This window comes from Syngnathus scovelli, chromosome 8 (assembly GCF_024217435.2).
Source record: "Syngnathus scovelli strain Florida chromosome 8, RoL_Ssco_1.2, whole genome shotgun sequence".
Taxonomy (NCBI): Eukaryota; Metazoa; Chordata; class Actinopteri; order Syngnathiformes; family Syngnathidae; genus Syngnathus; species Syngnathus scovelli.
The window spans coordinates 14,861,071-14,882,705 of record NC_090854.1 but is presented as its reverse complement, the minus strand read 5'-3'; the positions used below and the strand labels follow the sequence as shown (position 1 = coordinate 14,882,705).

Below are 21,635 nucleotides of genomic sequence, written 5' to 3'. Positions count from 1 at the left end.
TTTTTGTGGGCCGTATCAAGAATCTCATTGGCCAATCCACTCGACGTGTGACGTCATCACGTATCCCTACGTTGTACACAGTCAAGTTCCGGTCTCGCAAAGGTAAGAGAGATATAACAAACAAAACAAAATTCGTGTCTTTTCCCCACAAGCTGCAAAAAAAAACACATTTTAATTTTCTCCATGCTACTGGTCATGCAACTCTACATATTGTCATTACGTGTGTGATAATTTAGTGACCGTATAATGTCAATATCAACCAAAATGAGTGAATTGTGACTTCTACGTTTGCTGCACAGTCCAAGTTTTCGGTAGAAGTAAAACCGTTTTTTCGCTTTTACAGACTTAGGCATATACTTATGAACAGGGCAAATTCAGACATTTTTATTCAACACAGCTTGTATATAGTAACATCAAATTATGTCATTCTAAATTGCTGTAATGTTATACGTTTTCGTTGTAGTAGCAAACCAGAGTCTTAAATAAGACGACTATGTTTTTAAACCTGGGAAGGGCGAATAGTTTGGTGTACACGTCATTCACAGTTGCCTAAATCTCAGTAAAACTTAAGTTTTAAATATTTGACAATTTGAATGGGTGAAAAGTTCTAAACTGGTAAGTGAACTGCAAAATTTGCTGTCATGAAGTTGTTAGTTAAGGTTTCTAGCTCTTTGTCATGTCTTGTTCATTGCCTCCTTGTACTGTTAAGGCAGCTCTAACCATGGTGCTGAACCCCGTCATCTCCAAACTAGCTGGCAAACTGGTTGTGTTGGCGAGCGCATCTCCGCGGCGACTGGACATCCTTCGCAATGCTGTAAGAGTTAGGATGGAAATTGTGACAACTTGTGTTGTCTCTTCTCTCATGTCCCATCTCTCGTCTCACTTTAGGGCCTGCGCTTTGAGGTGGTCCCATCCTGGTTCAAAGAAACTCTCGACAAACGACTGTTCAAAGCACCTCAGCAGTACGCTGTGGAGACGGCCAAGCAGAAGGCACTGGAGGTGGCGAGGAGGATGCCCTGTGTGAGGACACTCATTATCATGTGGTCTCTTACCGTATATGCATTTCTTTTATTCTACATGAACATTTGTCCGTGTTTCTAAGACTGTGGAGCCTGTTGGACAGCAACGTTAATGGGATTTTTCTCCTACTTGTTGTGTCTTAGAACCACCTTAAAACTCCAGACATCGTGATCGGCGCAGACACGATTGTGGTAAGTATTTTCTTTCAATGTCAGTATCATTTTACTGCATATTATTTGTATACATTTGTGGTCTTGTTCTGAAACAAGGTTGGTGTTCGCTGCTCATTCATATCCTCACTCACCTACCTCATGCACATTTATACCCTGTGTATATAGATATATTGTATTTATTTTTTTATTTCAAATATACTTCCGCAGACAGTTGATGGCATGATTCTTGAGAAGCCACGCGATAAGCAAGATGCATACAGGATGCTCTCGAGGTAAAGTCTTTAAATAGATAGATGGATATATTCTCATATTGATTATGATTCTCTCCTGTTTTCTTGATTTAGTTTGAGTGGTAAAGAGCACAGTGTCTTCACAGGCGTCGCCATCGTGCTCTGTTGTCAGAAATCAAGTAAGATGTGTTTAATGAGGCAACAAGGCAGATGATTTGCAGATAGCCTATCTAAACTCAAATAATGAGAATGAGTCTCAATGAATATTTCGATCAGTATAAATCACAGGATGATTTATAATCCAGTATACTTCACTTCTCATCCCTAGTTGTAGGATTCTAGTTCAAAAGGGTCATGGGACTGGATAGAATGCTAACAGTTTTTTTTATAATGCTGGTATAATATGTGTAATGCAAGAATGACTTTTTTTCCATGCTACGCATTACATAATTTTTAATCATGATTTTTTCTTCACCTTTTCTCTCTTGTGACATACTTTTTTTTTTTTTTAACTTTTCCTCACCTGAGATGAAGAGGATTACCAGATAGTTGACTTTTACGAAGAAACCAAGGTGAAGTTCGCCGACCTCTCGGAGGACATGCTGTGGGAGTACATTGACAGCGGTGAACCCATGTGAGTGTGATCATGTAAGAAGAACTTTGGACTCTGATGTCAGTGTTTTTAGCTGCTTTAAGTTTCATCCGCCAGACATAGTATTTTACATACAAATCGTGCCAACCGGGTTTGTTTGGGGTCGTGAACTGGATTACATTTTCAGTAATTATTTGAGAATAATTGTCAATTTTGGCTATGTGAAGTCCTTTGAGACTGTTTGTGATTTAGGGCTATACAAATAAACTTGACTTGACTTGACTTGAGTAAGTGAGGAACACAATATCTTATTATTTTAAAAAGTTAGAAATGTGTTTATCAATCCCAATTGTCTTTTTGTGATTTTTTTTTCTTTTTTTAGAGCATTTTGATGTATCATAGATTTGTTTCTTCCAGTATACTGACAACAAAATATCTGTGTGTGTGTGTGTCCGCGTGTGTGTTAGGGACAAGGCGGGTGGCTATGGCATCCAGGCTCTGGGTGGGATGCTGGTGGAGTACGTGCATGGAGACTTTCTCAACGTTGTGGGTTTCCCCCTCAACCACTTCTGTAAACAGCTGGACCACATTTACAACCAAAGAGGCAGTTGCCACGGCGACACTGTTCCAGTTCTACCAGTCGCAAATCAGGTAAGCATTTACAATGCAAATCACCAACACACTTTTTTTTTTTTTTTAATTATAAATCATTTATAAGAGATGTCCTCTTGAAGGTGGACAACAGCTCATCTGGACATTCTGAGAAAATACCACCAGCTACTGCCACTAGGGGGCAATTCAATGAACGTGAGGACAGTGAAGAAGCCAAAGAGGACCTACAAAAAATCATTCAACTGATGGATGGATTCAAAGCCTCCAAGGTGAAAGGGGATCAATACTTTAAAGTATTTTTCACACAGTTGACTCTTGCCAATAAGTTGTAACTGAGTTAAATTATTGTAATGCAAGTATCAGGTGCTATTGATTCACTACGAACTAGTCCAAAGAAGTGCTACTTGATTTCTACTGAGGTGCATTCAATATACAATCTGTACCACAAACAACTCTTCCAGGCACTTTTTACCGCTTCCAAGTTGGGCGTATTTGACTTGCTCCAGCGCAGACCAGCAATGGATGCGGTCCAGGTGGCCCAGGAGCTGCAAACATCCGTCAAGGGAACGGAGCATCTGCTTGAGGCATGCCTCTCGCTAAAACTCTTAAAGAGCACAAGTTAGTCAACATTTTGCATTCTGATCACCTCTGTAATGGAGAATTCAAGAACAGTTAGATGTTTGAGGTTTTGAGGAGGCTCATGTTTTGTGAAAATGTTGACAGCTGATGCCATGTCAGACTTCCTACTATGCATTCTGTAAAACAATAGTTATGATTGTTATTTTTTTTTCTCCTTCCAGACTGTAAGACACCGTCATACGAGAACACAGAGCTGTCCAAACGCTTCCTGCTGTCCGACGCGCCATCGTCCCTGCTGGGCCACTTGGCGCACTGCAACGACACCGTGTGGCCACTCTTCAGCCACCTGGAGAGCGCCGTAAAGGAGGGCGTCCAGCAGCACCATAGGGCCTTCTGCAGCAAGTCTGAGGACTTATTCCAGGTTAATATGCCAAAGAAGTACTCATCATCTTTAATCCTTTAAATTCTAATGATAGATTTTTCCGCAAAGGACTCAATCTACAGGAGCCAGGAGGTGAGGCTGAGGTTCATGAAGGCCATGCACAGTATCGCTCAAGTGACCGGCAAAGCGGTGGCAACAGCTTTTGACCTGTCTGCCTTTAAGAGTGCCTGTGACCTCGGAGGTGAGAATGCGTACAACTTCTTGGACTCAAGGCTGACGATATTAACAATATCTCGATGACTTTTTTTTAATTGACAAAAACCTTCAACAATCCACTTTCTGATCATTTTCACTTTGTCTTGAAATGAATGCTAACAACCGACAAGTAATCATGTTTTTTTTAAATTATTTCTGAAGGCTGTACAGGTGCAATGGCATTGGAATTCGCAAAAGCTCACCCGGGGATGTCCGTGACAGTGTTCGACTTACCGACTGTAGTTGAAATGAGTCCTCGTTTCCTTCCACCGTGCACTGAAGAAAAGGTCACATTTGTTGCAGGTATTGTTATTATAGCTTGGATCAAACAGACCACTATCGTGAAAGCTAACGGGGCTCTGTGCTTGTGACACGAACAGGAGACTTCTTCAAAGATCCTTTACCCAAAGCGGACTTGTACATCCTTGCGAGAATTCTTCATGACTGGTCAGATGACAAAGTGAACCTCTTGCTCAGCAAAATTGCAGACGCATGCACGCCAGGTACGTTTCACAATGTTGTACAAGAACACGTTATCAAACTAACATTATTTCTCAAATATGACAATAAACACGACTGCATTTGTTGTCCTGCATGCAAAGGAGAGTTAGCAAAAAGGTTCTTCGGTCGGACGAGCTTTTTTGTTTTAATATTAACTTTTCCTTATGTGTAAAAATGTAAACATGACCACCAACGCAGAAGGAACTCAGAAGAAACCAGCAAGCTTTTGCCAATTGGGATCTTATGTTAAATCCACTCATTTTATGTTGTTGCTCACTTAAAAAAAAAAAAATGCAGCTTCTAATACAAATGGAATGCGTTCGTGATGTGGGTGGAGAAAGCACAATATTGAGGAAACACAATTCAGATGGTGCAGAGTTTACGGAAAGCAAAAGGGCCCCTCGTGAAATTTCAAGGATGATGTTTAACTTTCCCTTTTGGTGAATCCCTAGTTATCAGATTTCAATCCTAAGAATCAACTTCAAGACTACTGTGTAAAAATGCACTCGTGCTGTTAGGTTGTGGCCTGCTGCTGAGTGAGATTTTCCTGGACGAGGGTAGAACAGGGCCAAGTCGCGGGCTGCTCCAGGCCCTCAGCATGAGCGAAGGCAGACAGAGGAGCGCCGACGAGTACGCTGTGCTTTTGAAGGGCCACGCCTTTGTTGCCACCGCTATCAAACAGACGGAAAACCTGCTGGATGCAATGCTCTGCATCAAAGTCTGACCCCCGCTTCAACACTCCAAAGGTCTGCCAGCCTTAACTATTAGCACAAACTACCCCAAACGCCATTGCAAGTCCCAAATTTCGATTTAATGGTCTTCTCACCTACAGTAGAATATGTGATGGTCTCTACAACTCAGATATGCACTATTTCTAATAATGATAATATGTATCACCTTTAGATAATATTTAATACTCTGTGCTCTTCCATTGTACTGAAACTAGACCATTTCATTTATGTGCATGTTCAGTTTATTTATTTTGTAATTTTTTTTTTTTAAATTCATATTTGGAAGATGCCTGATTCCGGTCTGAAGATTATTACATTAAATGTGTTATTCTGCAATAAAAGTCTTATATGTATCTGGAAGCATGTAGAGCAAATCCATCTTAAAACAATTGTTACAGGATTGTGCCACTTTGGAGAAATGTTCGGAATAGATGTTTGTTTGAATTCATTTAACACTTATTGCAGGCTGTGCTGTTGTCATTGCTGAGACCATGTTGGATGAGTGGTCCACCTACTCAACCCTGCAGTCTTTGAACATGCTGGTCCAAACTGAGGGCCGAGAGAGGACGCAGTGGGACTACGCTGCCTTGCTAAATAAACACGGCTTCGGAAACACACGTGTGGTTCACACGAGGAACTTCCTCGATGCTTTGCTTGCCATTAAAATGTGACAAAAATGAGAGAATTTGTGTTAATCTATTTTCAGTCACTTGCCAGAACCTGTTCTTTCATTTCATACTTTGTGACAGACATCAATTTAATCCATTAGATGTCTTCTGGATTTTGTCATGCATTCAAATGGTATGATGAAATCACAATTAGATCAGTCTTTTAAAAATCCATATACGCCCTTCAGCGTCCCGATAGAGTTGACACACCCTTGTCTGTTTGCAGACATCCTCTTTCCAAACTTCTAAAATCCTGCACGCACGCGCACACACACACGACAGGCAGGCGTCCAATCAAATTCTTTCCTTGACGTACCGTTCCTGTGCAATGTCGCTCTTTAGAAGCGGAAGTCCATTCTCAATTAAAACGGCGTGCAAGAGACGGTCGTGCATTTGCATCAGTCAGCATTAATTCAATTTTAAACAACCAATAATACAAACAAAACAATAATTTCTAAATAATTTACTTAAAATCCTACTGTGTGTAGTTTACTCTCATAAATAGAAACACCTGTTCTGTGTGGCACCTCAGTGATTTGTTAATGATTTGCAGTATATTTAAAAAAAAAAAAAAAAGGAAATCAGGGATACAATTATTAGAGCGTGTAAAAACAGGAAGAGTATGGTGCAACTACTAACCACTAACCAACTACGCCATAGGAGCGAGAAGATTACTGCATGGTCAGAGAAAAAGACTCATGCACACTACGGAGGATCTGCAGAAGTCCACAGTAAAGGTGGGAAAATTTGTCCTCTCAACATAAAACAACTCTGTGTCTGTCTTGTTAGACCAATTTTCAATTATACTTCATCTATCACTATGAAAAAACAATTGTTGGCAATATAAATCTTTCCCACGTGTAACAGTATGGTGATCATTTTATTTATGGTGTGCAATCTGGGGTTATTTCTTTACTGGACCAAACATACGTTCTAATTTTCATCTTTTAAAAAATACATCTTATTGATACAAAAATTTATCAAAGGTAGCACTTCCCCACTTTATATGTAGTCGAAACATTTTACCCCACACTATTAAGTTAAATGTCTTGATTACAAGTTAACTTTACCATGATTGCAAGGTTTGCATTTATTGCATTATTAAGGCAATCAATCCCCTTTTTTATTGAATAAAAAGCAACTCAAAAGTAACTTGACCTTATTACTCTACACGGAGAAGTATTATAAAGAAACATACTATTGTCAAATGGAAGTAACAAGACAAAGCCATTAGTGAAAAAAACGATCATGTGTGGATTTTGCCACATGATTAGCACAAAATATGAAAAAGTTCAAGGGGTGTGAACACTTTTCCAATACACTCTCCATGCATTGTGATGCCTCCAGTTTGACCTTTATATTTCTATTTTATGCTCATGTTACTTTTGGCTCTTTTCTTGACAGTCGATGACTGCTCAATGGATTGCTGAGTCACGAACAACCACTAAACCTTGTGAAGAAATTGATCCCACGCCAGCCACACAAAGGTTAGTTGTGTTTTCCATTATACAATGAAAACACCGATGTTGGGCTTCCAAGACATGAAAACAGGGTTGTCGTCACCCAAGCTCAACCTTGAAGGTCTCCATATCTGTGTACGAGCATGTACATCTAAGGCTCCTTAATGAAAACCATTCAAGTCAATGACAGTTAGCACCGATCAAAGAGCTAGTGTTATTTTGATAAATAACTCAAATTTTCCACAGTAACTTTAGTAAAGCGATCTGGTGACATTAAACGCGGGGCGTACTGTACGTACGTGTCGGTCTGTCGTGTAAGGCCTCAGTTATTTTGTCCAAGTGTATTTTTGACATCTGGCACCTGGAAGTCATCGCCATTCCTCTGTATGGTGCTTTGATATCACAACCACTCATTTGAGGCCTTTTGCTGTTGGTCCATTGCAATTGCACCAAAAAATGCTCCCAGATGTTCCCAGGCTTGACTTTTTTTTTTTTTTTAGTGTTTGAGTTTACGCTTGTGCGATAGCCAATAAAAACATCCACGGTGTTGTTAAATGATACTTAACAAAAGTTGTTAGAAGAGTTGAGGTTGGTAAAGTTTGGGAGAATTGTTTGGTGTGCTTTAGTAAGTGTAACTCCAAGTGTGAACTGTAGGGGGCAACATTGGCCAACATTAGACACTGTTCTATATCGAATGAAATTTCACCACCAACAGGGGGCGCGCTTGTATAGTAGGGATATTTCAAGGTGGATTAAGTCCACGGTTGAAGGCCAACAAATTCACAGCCCGCCTGAGTTTTTAAGGATTGAGTGTTATAGTACCTTCAGGCTTTGCTTTGGGGTTTCGTCTGAGTAAATATCAGTCATGACAAATAAATTATGCAAATATTTCAGTTTTTAAATCAACCCAAATGTGACTTAGCTGTGTCCAAACACTCCCAACAATATCATTTTTAATACTTGAAAAAATATATATAGTCAGACACCTGTTTCAAAATGGTGGTTTATCAAAGTGTTTGACCCATGTCTCATATCAGCAAATGTGTAAATTGTTCAAAGTGAGTTGTGCTATATTGATTTGTTTCAAGACAAAGAGGGGGGGGGGAAATAACCTCAAGGCATATAACGCTTAGAAATAGCAATGCGGCCCTTCTCTGCTCTGTGCTGTTTTTTTTGGGTTTGACAGCTTGAGAACATGGTGGAGCTCTAATGGCAATGATTTTTTTTTTTTCATCTATTGTTTTAAGACGAGTGAGATTAGCTGGCCTTTTGTTTCAAGTCTGTATGCTAAGCAATGCATTGGATAGTAAGCACTGCAGTTATAGATTGCGGTGGTCGTACCTGGATGGTACAGACATGCTCCTCTATTTATTTATGTGACGTCAAGTGGTTGCAGACGGGACTTTTATCCGACCCGCCGACGACTCTTTGTTGTTATTTTCAGGATTTCTCCTGGGTGCAGCGTAAAAGTGCTGTCGACAAGACATTTCGGCATGCACATGCTCGCATACATCTTACATGTACAATAACATGCTTGCTGTTGTGTCAATCAAGTGAATTTATGGTTCAATAAAGCCTTTTATTGTCTGGGATTAGGACAATAAAAAGAGCATGGTCTAATTTAGCACAACAACAATATGCAAATATGATGGGGGGGTTTCTAAGGCAAATAACACAAGTGCAAAACGTCTATTCATTTGAAATAATGCAGAAAGAAAATTATAAAATGCACGGACATATAGAACCAACATTCTACATACAGTATTTGCAAGATATGTAAAAAGAGTTCCTTCAAAGTAAAACTTTGACAAAAGGCATTTATTGTTTTTATAAATGTGAATCTTTAAATGTGAGCTTTTTTTTAAGCGCTAACATCCTCCATGTTGATAGCGTCTCTTTAAGAAATGGAAATAAACTGTTTGATATCGCACTCCAAAAGTAATTATGATCTTTCACCTTTTGCAAAATGCAAAACAAATATTTAGCCTCGTCGCGAAGATATTTAAGGGGTTGACGTCTGCGGCGTCTCGTCGTGTGTTCATCTCAACTCGGAGACGTCACATCAGACACGACAGCTGTTGCAAACATGGCGGCGACGCTCCTCTCGCAGCGCGACGCTGACCTTTCCTCATGACTCTGCCTGGCTGTGGCTCATGACAACAATCAAACTAGCGTTGCTAGCTAGCATCTGACATATAAATGATATGCATCTCCCGCTGCTCCCATGGCAACCGCCTTGACTTTATTGTTGGCTGGCTTTGATCCTGCTACGCTTTGATTCATTTCTCCTTTCAGCCTTTTAGTTAAACATATCATGTGAATTTGGAGCTTTGTTCGTGACAGGCCCCCGTCTTTTTCCTTTCGCCTCGCTCCCGACGCCTCCCTAGAGGAGTCGCGGAGGAGGAGAGGAATTCCGCCCGATTCAAAGACTTGTTTTGACTTCTCCTCTCTCCCTGGGCCTTGCCTTCCCTTGCTGACCTGATCCCCGTTGCCCTTCGTATGTTTACATGCGGTTTAGTTTGACTCAGGCATCAGTTATATGTAAATGTCTAAGTTGGGGTTTTATTATTATAGGCATGCACGGGGTGATGTCATAGGCCTCTAATATATTGATTTTATTGTGGCAGGTATATGTGTTCCTTTCGAAATTTGAGGCAATGCTACATTATCGTTTTCACTGTTACACAGCGTGCTATGAGACCTTCGGTGTGTGTGTGGTATAACTCTGTCATTTTAGCGCTGTGGTTTCTTGACCAGTGGATCAGTGTGTGTGCACAAGCGTGTGCCTTACATCAATCTTTTTATGTTGTCACAATGTGGTGAGCAACTACCTCATGTGAACTTTAGGCCTGGGTTAGCTGAAGGTATTGTGTATAAAATTGTAGTTCTGGTGGTACTGAGGGCAAGCAAGTGTGCAGGAAATGAACGTTAAAGTCAGTCATGACAGAAACAAGACCACATTTCCTCATAAATGTCAAAATTAAAGACGTGGCTACGTGTTTTGAAACTGGTGATTCGAGAACAGGCCATGTTCTAGTGCCTATGCCACGACTTTTATTGTTTGCCACTTATTTTACTGTGTATGCTCGCCTACTGAAACAGTTGGCTGCAGAAGCAATTGGCGCTTTTTATTTTTTTATTTTTTTTAACCTTAGCACGACTTACCTGGCTTGCAAAAAGCACACTGCATCGAACAAGCAATGGAGGGAAACAAAAGTATGATTTTATTTTGTGGACTATGGACACACATTTGATCACAGAGGAGAGTAAGGTTATCATGAAAATGGAGTGCTTCAGCAAAGTGGAGACTATGGAGTACATATGGCAGGATCCAGAGTGAAATCACAGCAACAAGTAAACCTGAGTCACTGAGCATTTTCTGGATTAGTTTTTCGCATGATGTGCAAAGACTGACATCTCATTCGGATGGAAAGATGTGTGCTGTTTTTGGTTGTTTAAAAAACATGATCATGGCAAAAAATGAATTGTTGATGTATAATCAAAAAGGGATTCTAACACCACTACAGTTTGTGTTGTTTGCTCATATCAACATATCAAACGACTTCATCTGTCAATCTTTGATAATAGAATATTTTAATTTATCTCCACAAATTGTGTCTGATTGATGCCCCCCCCCCTCCTCTAATTTTGATCCAAGACAGTTTTGCACAGCCACAAAAATATACACCTGCATAATCTTATGATTTTCAATACAAATACCATATCCAAAATATTGACTTGTGATTTGTTGTAGTGTGATATTTGACCAATGGAGGGCAGTATGACTGCTGGCAAAAAAAAATAAATGCCCCTTTTCATTACTGGAGACATGGAGGGTTTCGTTTTCCATGTTTCTCACATATGTAAAACACTGCAATGATACCCTTTGAATTAAAAAAATAATGTAAGGAAGTATTAATCAAATCACTTTTTTTTTTGCTTTCTTGCTGTGCATATTTTTAATTTGTAGTACCTTTGAGTCACTCCTGTTATCATGTTTATAATTTTTAGCAAGTGTCCAATTTGTTTGGATCCAAGTCAACCGCAAATCCATGTTTTGAACAATATTCCTTCTTAAAAGCATGAATCTCCAAATTCGGTTTTTCAATTATATTTTTCCGAAACGGAAGCAGTTTAAAATATCATCATCAAAGTGAAATTTATTTAACTTCCAATTTTGTGAATTAGTTTTCAATAACTATTTTTGATGTAGCCTTTTTCAAACTAACTATAATCAAACAGAATAAAATCAGTGAAAAGTCGATTCAGATGAAAAGCAGATAACTTCACAAATTTTTTTCTAAAAGAAATGTTAAAAAAACAAAAGACGATCACAAAGTTTGAAATGACATTATTTTCATTGATTTCTTTCATCGCCATATCTTTGTTACTAATCACTACTTTTACTTTTAATGTTTTTTCCTTCTCCAAATCATTTTGCCAAATCTTTTTACACAGTGATCTCTGCCAACCACATTTTGTTTCTTCGTTTGTTAGTGAGTATTATTATTATTTTTTTTTAATATATCCGTAGTTTTGTCCATACCCAAATAAAAGTGGGGTGATGTTTTTTCTTCTTCTTCAAATCTCATTATAAAAACTGCTTTTTTTTTTTTTTGTAAAATTGTTTTAAATTTTTTTCCCTGACATAAAGGCATGCAATTGACATACACAGAGGGTGAATATATGGTGAAGGTACAGATTGCACGGTCTTGGCACAGTCTGCACTCTACTTTTCTGCTCAATGTGTTTTCTTACTTTGTTAATAGTAAAATAACATCCTTGGCCCCTCCCACACACGGAACAACACAACTCTACTACCATGCATGTGTGAGCTGAGCAAACAGCTGCCTGATGAATAAGTTAGGCCATCTAAATATGGCTGCAAGTCATGTATCTTTAAAAACTCTTTAATAATGGTAATCAAGATAATCAACAGCGTAGCAATTAGATCTTTACACTTTCCCTTGTTAATTATGGATCATGAGGAGAGGCTGCGGTGGCGGTCTCAGGTGGATTGTTCATCTTAAGTGTTTACGAACTCGAAAGCGGAACGACTACTCGCGAAATTGCAACGTTGGCGGAGTTGCTATGATTTATTTATTGATGGGGAAGACCCGCTGTTGCGTTCATTATCATAAAGGCCTCCGGTCACACGTGCAAAGCCGCCATCCTGCGTATCCTCCACTCCAGACAGAGGTAGCGTTCTGTGCACAGCGTCACCCTTCCCCGAAGCTACCGGCGTTAAACGTAAGATGGAAGTTGTTTTCCTTCCTCCGCTCTTGGTTTATTTTAAATATGTCAAATCTTTGCCAGTGTGCTGCAGGAGGAAGAGGCGGAACCTCTGCTCAATGCACCTGCTTCTCAAATCATCTCCAAAGCTTTGCCAGTGAGTTCCCGACAACGGGCGTTGTGTTGTCGCGAGCTCAAGACCGGTTGAAAACTCAAAATGAACCCTGCAGAGGCCTTTCCTCGCTCTGTTCAATTATTTAGACTCAAAGAAGATGAGGAGGAGGAGGAGGAGAGAGGCAGTTTTCCCCGACACGAGCACGAGCGAATGATATTTATCCAGCTTCATCTTTGCCAAATAGCCGCCAAATGGAAACAAATACCTTCAACGAAACCCCTCGTGTTTGCATTGAGCTGAACGGCTCATTTTGAGAACTCAATCAAAACGCTTCCTTTTACTCCAGCTTCCTGTTGCTTTCCAAAACGTTCATTTAAGACTAAATCGTCCATAGGTGTGAAAGTGAGTGTGAATAGCAGGCGACTAATCTAGCATGTACGCTGCTTTTCATCCAAAATCAGTTGTGATTGGTTCCAGCTCCTAGAAAATGGATAGTTGACTGTAGACTGACATACATAAGAGTATGTGGTGTGACGAATGAAATGTATCAACATGTGGTACTTAATGGAACGACGGGGATATGAACTGACTGGTTAAAAGTAATTCCATACATTTTTCTATACACCCCGTGCTCTTGTCTATCCCAGCTGACTTTGGGTCAGAGTGCTTTGCCAGCTTATAGCAGAGACTAATTTGGAGCTTTGGGTAATATCATGATTGACAAGTACTGTTACCAACGATATACCCAACACTCACCGGAGAATTTTTTTTTTTTTTTTGGGGTGCTCTCACATGTGAGTTGGTTTTCTTTTGAGTTCCTAATAAGCTCACTGTGTTAAGTGACATGGGATCACATCTGTTGAAAAATGTTGCTTTATAAATAAAATGGACATGACTTGACACACTGCACCAATAGGTCAGTTACATACCCATTTACTGGCCAATTTTTTATTACCGTATTTTCTGAACTATAAGGCGCACCTAAAAACCTCAAATTTTACGCCTTATAGTCCGGTGCGCCTTATATATGGACCAAATTCCTAAATTTAAACTGGCCCGGAGCATTGTGTCATGAAATCAATCATAAGTGGCCCGCTGAAGACTATGAATCATGAATCAAAAAGACTATGGATCATTATTTGGTGATTATGAAGTAATTTGTTGCATCTGAAGTTGAAATAAAAAAGATAAAATGGAGAATGATTTGATTTGGATTAAAAATCTGACATGATGCATTAATGGTGTGCCTTATAGTACGGTGCGCCTTATAAAAGGACAAAGTTTTAAAATGGGCCATTCATTGAAGGTGCGCCTTATAGTCCGGAAGATACGGTAATTGTAGCCTTCGCTTTTTAATGGTCACTCTAGATGTCAATTCTTCAGCAGGTCTCTTAGAAAGTCACAGCCAATCGTAGCCGACCCAATTGAGATCAGCATTGGCATCAGCAACTTTGCTTGAAAAACTCACAACTCATTATTTACAAACAGCCTCATGTCTGCTGCCTTCACATGATCACCGTCAAGAAGTGAAGGAAAAAACAAACTCCGATATAGCTGTCAACAATTCTTCCTTGTCTGATCGTTTCTTTTACAAGCGCCTCGCAGCAAATGCATGCACAAAAGACACACCGCAACAAAAACCCTGTACACCCACATGTACGCACGCCACAATTTCCTCCAGTGCGGGATCCTGGGAAACCTGTCAGACGCTCATACAGAGAACAGCAAATTTATTTATTTCTCTGAGTTCAGAGTAATTAGAGGCATTACGGCGGTGCGTGGCGCTGACGTCTCTTTATACCATCAGGTGTCAGGGTGCGCCGCACAGAGAGAAGGAAGCGGCAGAGACGAGGAGACGTGACTCCTTCCCTCTGTCTGATCTTTAATCAAATTAAATAGGTGAGCACTTCCTCCCTTGCTCACCCTCCCGTCGCTTTAAGGAGGTGGGAGGTGACATTTGTGAATCAGAGTGCTGAAAAGAAACAGGGACCTAGTGTAATGACCTTTTCATTCATTTATACCTCAAACACATTTTTGGAAGTGGGACTGCGACCTCCTGGTTGGTTGGACAAAGCCTGACACCATTTTGATGGTTTGCTGTTCAGAAATCTCTGATGTCCCAGTTTTCCTTCTCCATACTTTGGCCTACTCTATGACATCTCCAAGTGCAGTGTCAATGGGGTTAGGACACCTGGTGAAGGGAAAAAACAAAAAAAACATAAAATGAGTCCCGCTTTGACATTGTCAATCAAAACGGTGTGTTATGTTTTGGAATAGCATTAGTTGTTGTTACAGCTGCTTATGAGTGTCACCAGCCTCTACCCTCCCCATCAGTCCAAGTGCAAACTACAGATTGCCCCTCCCCTTGAAATTATAGCTAGCGAAACAATCCGGAATCATGTTCATTAAAGACAACGGAAAGTAGAGGGAAGAAAAGACGAAAAATCGGCACATAAATATTTCTTCCAAGAAAATCAGTCAACATGTCAACCACCCCCTGCGAGTGAAGGGTGGGCGGGTTTGAGGGTGCCCCCTTGACTGCACACATGCAGGAGACACATGCGTTGACTTTGCCTGTGACGGCTCCTCCTGAAAGCCGCCTCGACTCACCATGGAAAAGCAATGGCGGCACGCTTGGATGACACATTATTATCCTTTAATCTCCACGCTCAGCTCGTGGAGCATCAAATTGAAATATCCTGAACAGATGTAAAAACACGTGTGTGCCAGGGTGCGAAAGCTGTGCTGCGCTTTGTTTCATCTCACTATGATGTGAGCCTTAAGGAGAAAGCTTTTTAAAATTTCATCACGATTCAAAAGGATAATTAATACGCACCCCCAGGCTTTGATTATGCGATACCCAGTGTGTACTGCCGCTGCTGTTGCCATAATGAGCCACTCATCATGAACGCGCTCTGCCTCCCTTGCAAACATACAGTTTGCATAAGGTACTTAAGATTCTGCACAAGATCCTTTGTGTGTGCGTACGAGGCAGCTTATATGCACCTGCCGTCTTTATATGAATCTGCTTATATGCATGCGAGGTGCGACTCCCTCAACTCATTTGCAGTTCAGCGTTATACCATCACGCTAGTTGTTGCAGTTTTGTTTACAAGTGGACCCCTCAGTCAGGTTGTCTGCACCAAACTGGGCCCTCTATCAATGTGTACACCGCCCCGTCCTTGGCGCTCAGGAGGCGGGTGCAGAGTGACAGGCATGCCTGCGAAAGGCCAATATTGTGAAGTTGCACATAATTAATCAAATCAATTAGAATGCCTTAAGGCTAAATAGTAAGCAAGCTTGAAGGGGACTCTCACTTTATTGGTCAGTCAACAAATACGGCATTACATACAGCAGCAGTGATTGGTTGATTACATCCATCACTCATCACTGATTCATGATTAATTGCAGACAACACCACTGATTGCTCAGTGACCATGAATGAATGAATGAATGAATTTTGATTGCCATTGCCTATTGCTGAACAAGAAAATATTACTGAACATCCCTGACTCTTCATAGCTCACATATTGTTGTACGTCTCACATTTCAAAACAAGTTATAGAGTTTTTACTGTCAGCCTTTTTACAAATCACCAATTATAAGACTAGATTTTTTAAAAACATCATCCGCTTGGTAGAAACCGAAAAAAATGGACAATCAGAAGTTTTTCGTTCCGGGCTGTCCGAGAGTATGAAAACTAACAAGCTCTAGTTACAAAATATTGTCCATGTATGTATAAAAAACATATATTGCATCTCCCAAGATTGTTAAGAAAGAGACAGGCTAGTACATAAATAGAAAATAAACTATGTTTAATTGATGCCTTGCTTACAAAACGACACCCCTACTGGTCTAGCTGGATAAACCGGGCCCACCCCTCCTTCCTACAGGAAGACCACTCTTGACGAGCAGGTGGAGAGTGACAGACTATCGAGCGGTCACTCATAATGAGAGCTGTCAATTACAATCCCTCACAGTTAAGCATTAAGCAGGCTTATGGACTACAACTCTAGTCCATATGTCCATGGGGGGTTAATCTTGTATCCTTGACCCTCCAAAAAAGAAACAATAGCAGCCATAGATGCAACCATAAAAACACACCAAGCTTATTTTTTTTGATGGAGGTGACTTCTCTTGACACATTCTGACTCCAGTCTCATACAGGTGCAATCTCCTCTGACATTCTATTCCCTGAATAATGTTCTTCATCTCTTTCTTTACAGCAGGAAGGGGGGGGGGGGGGGGGGGGGTAAAAAAGAGGATGTCATTTGGGATTTGCCCCAGTGCCCAAGATAGCCAGCAATGGAACTTTAGCCCGCAAGGAATTTTAGCATGTTCACTCGGCAGTGAAGTGACACGCCAGAGGGGCGCCGTGACGGGCAGACATCAAGAGAGGACTTGGGCGACTCCTCTATCCTACAATCCAATTCCATGCCTGACACTGTGTGGAATTAGTTTAGGACAGGTGAATGATGGCTTCCCCCGGGTGTAAGTCAGATCAGAGTTAAAGTTGCACTGGGAGATCCTGATCTGTTAGAATTTAAGGATCGTTTAACCAAAGAGTTTAAACTTGGCACCCAGAATAAGTTCTGGATCATCAACTGTTAAAAAATTTGAAGCAATCTGTATTCATGACTATTGATTTTGATTTTCATGCATTTCTACGCAAAGCTCGACTTGCCCGGGGCATCTGAAGCGTTTAAGGTAATGCCTTCAGCCGTGTCTTGTTAAAGAGCTTATCGTGTCAATAACTGATCAATACATGTCTTGAAGCTTAAAATGGATTATACGTGTATTCTGTAGTTGAGTGTTGATGAAATTACGTCTGCTCTGATTTCATCTTTAGTAACTTAAGTCAGGCTTCATCATTCATTCTATGTGCCAATCGTTGGACGCAGCAGCAGTGAATGGTCAGTTATGTTTTATTAGGAAGCCTACCAAATGAAGATTTTTTTTTTTTTTTTGCAGAGCAGTTTTGAGGAGCATTTTTTCCAGGTTCATCCCATTTACATGTAGCTTTGATTGTTAGTCAAATCATTTTTAATTTATCAAGTCAATCTGCATGTGCCCTCCAAAATGACTGACCATTTAATCAACTCTGCTCTTTGGTCAGTCTTCATTGAAACGCTTCAGAGAGAAAGTTGTGTTTATTTTAGTCTCATTTACTTCCATGCTATCTGAAGTTTTGTGGGTTCCTTGTCTTTATATTTCTGTCCATCTGGCCTCATCAATGCTGCTCCTTGTCATTGAGCTAGGTCGGATTAGAAGCCTTTTTGAGTCGTGGCCCCTTTTCACCTTGATATTATACATTATATCAATTTCTTGGCCTTTGCCCCCTTCATTTTACATCTTGTCTATTGAGTAATTGCTGCATTAAGACCAACCCCCACCCTTCTATCCCTTTGGTCAGCAGGTGTCAGTCAAAATTCGGCCCTAACAAATGTAGCCTCACATTCGCACATTTATGACCAGCTTGAAATATGGATTCTCGCCTTGATGCCGCGCCGCTCGTCATTCACGGGGGCCAGCGGGGTCCTGCCATGGGAAGCAATTATCGCTAGATGCCAGCTGACAGCCTGACTCAGTTGCCAGCACTGTGATGCTTCTCATCCCCGGGCTTTCTCTAGGCAAATAGAATCCCCATCCCTCACAGAAAACTTCTTTGCCACTACTGCCAACAATCACAGAGAGGGGGAGAGGATTCCCTTTGTTTTGCGGGACAATGTAGGGAGTAAGGTAGATGGAACTATGAAGAGGTGCTTTGATTTCTCCATCCCCCCCCCCCACCTACCAAGCAACTGATCCCTTGCCCTTGATAGTAAAATTGCACCTGCCAACATGGCTGCCACATAGATGGGTGTTTTAGCCTGCTCTAGTCTAATGCAACTTCGTTATCCATGACAAGAGATCGTCAAAACCTCGAAACATGAACAGTCTGTCTGTTGATGGCGCCACAGCGCTGTTTACTGGCACTCTGTCAAATTGCAGCTAATTCTGGAATTGACCGACATTTTGGGACTGGACACTCTTTTCTGTCTGTTAAATTCGAGGTCCATCGGGTCCGGCTCCATTAAAAGAGGTTTCACTAAATGTCGAATCAATTTTATTTTCCCCATTGAAAATATTGATTTTCCATTATAGTACTCGATTCCAGCAAGTACCAAATATTTTTGGGGGTCATTATTTATTTCATGCACATCAAACGTTATACTAAGTATTTTTAAATAAATAAATTAAGAAAAAGCAACACACCTCCAAAAGCTAATTCTAACAGAATTTAAAAAAAAAAAGTCAAAACAAAATAAAAATTATAATGAAAAATCCCAAACTAATCCGACCCCGCTTGGAAATCAATCATGTACTTACCGATGCTAGTTTATCAATCCAAAAAGAGCCCAGATTACGTAATATGGTGGTTTAAGAGAGCAAATACAAAACGAATGGGGATAAATGAATGGAAATGCTATTAATTGCTATAAAAGTCAAACAGTCATTTACCACAATGCTCATTAGTTGAAAAAACACACCAAGGCAAAGTTCAGTTGGATGCTTTAATCACTTTAATTAATGCACATTGTTGTGTGTTCCCTTCTCGCTCACGGGCTTGCTCTCTCGATCCCCGTGTTACCTATATTAGTGAAGTAATAAATAAATGAACATTCGCACACACGTGCACGCGCTGCCACCGACTAATTATCATGCAAATACAGCAGCAACAAAGCGTGCTGGGACTGTTAATCTGCGCTGCGTCGCTGGCCAAATTCCCCAAAGTGCCTGACAATTGTCCATCGTGCAATTAAGAGGAATGGCTGTCACTTGAATTCGCTCCTTTTGGCTCGGCGATACCAAAATAAATGATGTGTGTCTAAATCTACTTGTTTTGTTTTCCAGATGAATGCAACATGAAAGTTTTGTGTTGTGACAGAATGACAGGTTTAGAATTAGACCAGTTCTTATATGGCCTCTTTTGCTATGTTATTATGTGGATTTTGTTTTTCGATAGTCTGGTGCTTTTTATTGCCCTATCGTGTTGGATTTTGAGAATAAAACTGTGATGTCTCACTTTCCAGGCCGAGTTTTATAAGGATTTTCGTGGATGTAGAGGCCATTTCTTCTCCAGGTAAGCCTTGGATTTAATTTCTCTGATAAAAGCATAATTCATTATAAGTACAAGAGGGTGACAACCCCCCAAAAAATAATAAAACCATTTTGATGTTTCCCCTGTATATTAACTTACATTGTACTCATACTGAAAAATAATCAACTTGTCAGCGTTGGCTTCAAAACGTGTTCCTTTTCAAAACCTTTGCAAACACTGAGTATCAAAAACCCCTGAGCTTTGAACCCTGCGACTTATCTATGAATTTTTCATGATTATCATATTGTAAAAGGATTTGTTTAGGTAATACAAATGAGGACATTTCATTCAAAACACCTGTGATTTATAGTCTGGTGCGTCTTGTATATGAACAAAACAAGATTTTCCTCTAAATTTAGCTGGTGCGTCTTTTAGTCCAGAAATTACGGTAAATTGTAGCAGCTGAAGTGACACAAGATTTGCGATTCTATGATCAGAAATTTACTGTTACTGACAGTTTTGTTGCCAGAGAACATCTGAAAGTGGGGCATGGGCGGAGGGGGTTGGTAAGGGGCTTCAAATTTTACATTGGTTAACTTAAACTTGTCAAAAATAAGACGTGTCTGCAATTTCTACTGTTAATTTCATTTTCACTTGGATCACAGTTATGAATTTTAAATAGTTTTTTTTTTGTATGTACAGTTAATGAATGAGACTGACTTTGGGTATAGCAGCCAATCACAAAGCACATAGGCAAACAACAAGTCACGCTCACATTCACAATTTAGGGATGATTTTGAGTCTTTAATTAACCTAAATGCATGTTTGAGAATGTCAGAGGAAGCCACAGTAAAAATCCAAGCCAGCAACATCCAAACTCAACAAAAGATTTAAACCTCAAAAAAGTGAAGCAGATGTGCTAAGCACTCACTACTGTACTGCCCTTCATTACTTCAAATAGGGGAAAAATATTTCTAATGCTGAAGAAATCAGAGGTTAATGGTTAACCAGCTTTCCAGAGCACATTACTTCCCTCTATACAGAGACACATAAAGTAATCACATAAAAAAAAAAAAAATGCATACAAAAAGGGGACCTTATTAAATTCCAGACCCAATTGGATTCATCCCAAAGCTCAAAGATTTCAAATCAAAGGAAAGAAGCAATTTCATGTTTTAGTTTTATGGTTCCACTTTGTTGGCCCCAAAATAACACAAATGAGCAAAAGTGCCTTATTGCTGCATTATCATAACGACCTGATTTGCCCAAATGGCGTCCTTGCTGTGGTTGTGGGAGTTGGTTTTCCCTCGTGGCTAATGAGACTGGGTCGGTCTCGCATGACACTTCTTTTAGTGCGCTTACACTAAATGGAGGCAATGATGACCATTTGATTCATCGCCTTGATGTCACAGGGGCACGCTGCTGTGCCCTCTTTTAATATTTGATTGTTTTCTTGAAAAGCGCATCATTTGCTCCAATTCATCATCGGATCCTTTCATTTGAAGCTGGATGTTCTGATTATCGAACCCTTTCCCCCCTTTGATGGCCCTTCTTTTTTCCTTTTTCTCTGACCCAATTTGGGCCAAAGAAAAACTTTTGTCACATATTTTCACTCATTTGCTGCGCTCTGACAACGAAATAACAAAATGTATCCAAGTGTTTGTTTGTAGTTTGTGTCCTTTCATTAATTCTGCAAACTCAGCAGAGGTCATTAGAGGGAAAACATGATAGTTGGGGAAGGGCAAAATGTTTGATTAAAGTGATCGTGAAGAATTCTCTGAGGAATTAATTTGTTGACAATCTTGACGCCTACCTGTGATTAGTTTGAATGGTTGTTTATCTCTGCGTGTGCCCTGGGGCCGACTGGCGACCAGTCCAGGGTGTATAAATTTGCTCAATTCAATCCAAGCATTGAAGCAGTAGTTAAGAAGAGATAAGAGTCACCTGTCCCATTAACAGGGTCATGTTGAGGGACTGTGTTGAAAGCTCCTTCACATCAACTGT

General features: G+C 40.3%; 1 protein-coding gene across 2 annotated transcripts; it reads left to right on the top strand.

Moving 5' to 3' along the window:
* The first annotated feature begins 59 nt into the window (after positions 1-59).
* On the top strand, positions 60-5,760 carry asmtl (acetylserotonin O-methyltransferase-like). 2 transcript variants are annotated; one of them, XM_049727728.1, is made up of 16 exons: positions 61-102; positions 710-814; positions 889-1,020; positions 1,164-1,211; positions 1,401-1,465; positions 1,538-1,602; positions 1,952-2,057; positions 2,483-2,666; positions 2,750-2,896; positions 3,089-3,245; positions 3,428-3,627; positions 3,697-3,829; positions 4,006-4,146; positions 4,224-4,346; positions 4,863-5,090; positions 5,541-5,760. In XM_049727728.1, exons 2-15 carry the CDS (start codon positions 722-724, stop codon positions 5,066-5,068), a joined length of 1,800 nt encoding a protein of 599 aa, XP_049583685.1. In that variant the 5' UTR covers positions 61-102; positions 710-721; the 3' UTR covers positions 5,069-5,090; positions 5,541-5,760. The 2 variants fall into 2 exon arrangements, with proteins under 2 accessions (XP_049583686.1, XP_049583685.1); XM_049727729.1 differs by lacking the exon at positions 4,863-5,090 and having other exon boundaries at positions 60-102.
* The last annotated feature ends 15,875 nt before the right edge of the window (positions 5,761-21,635 follow it).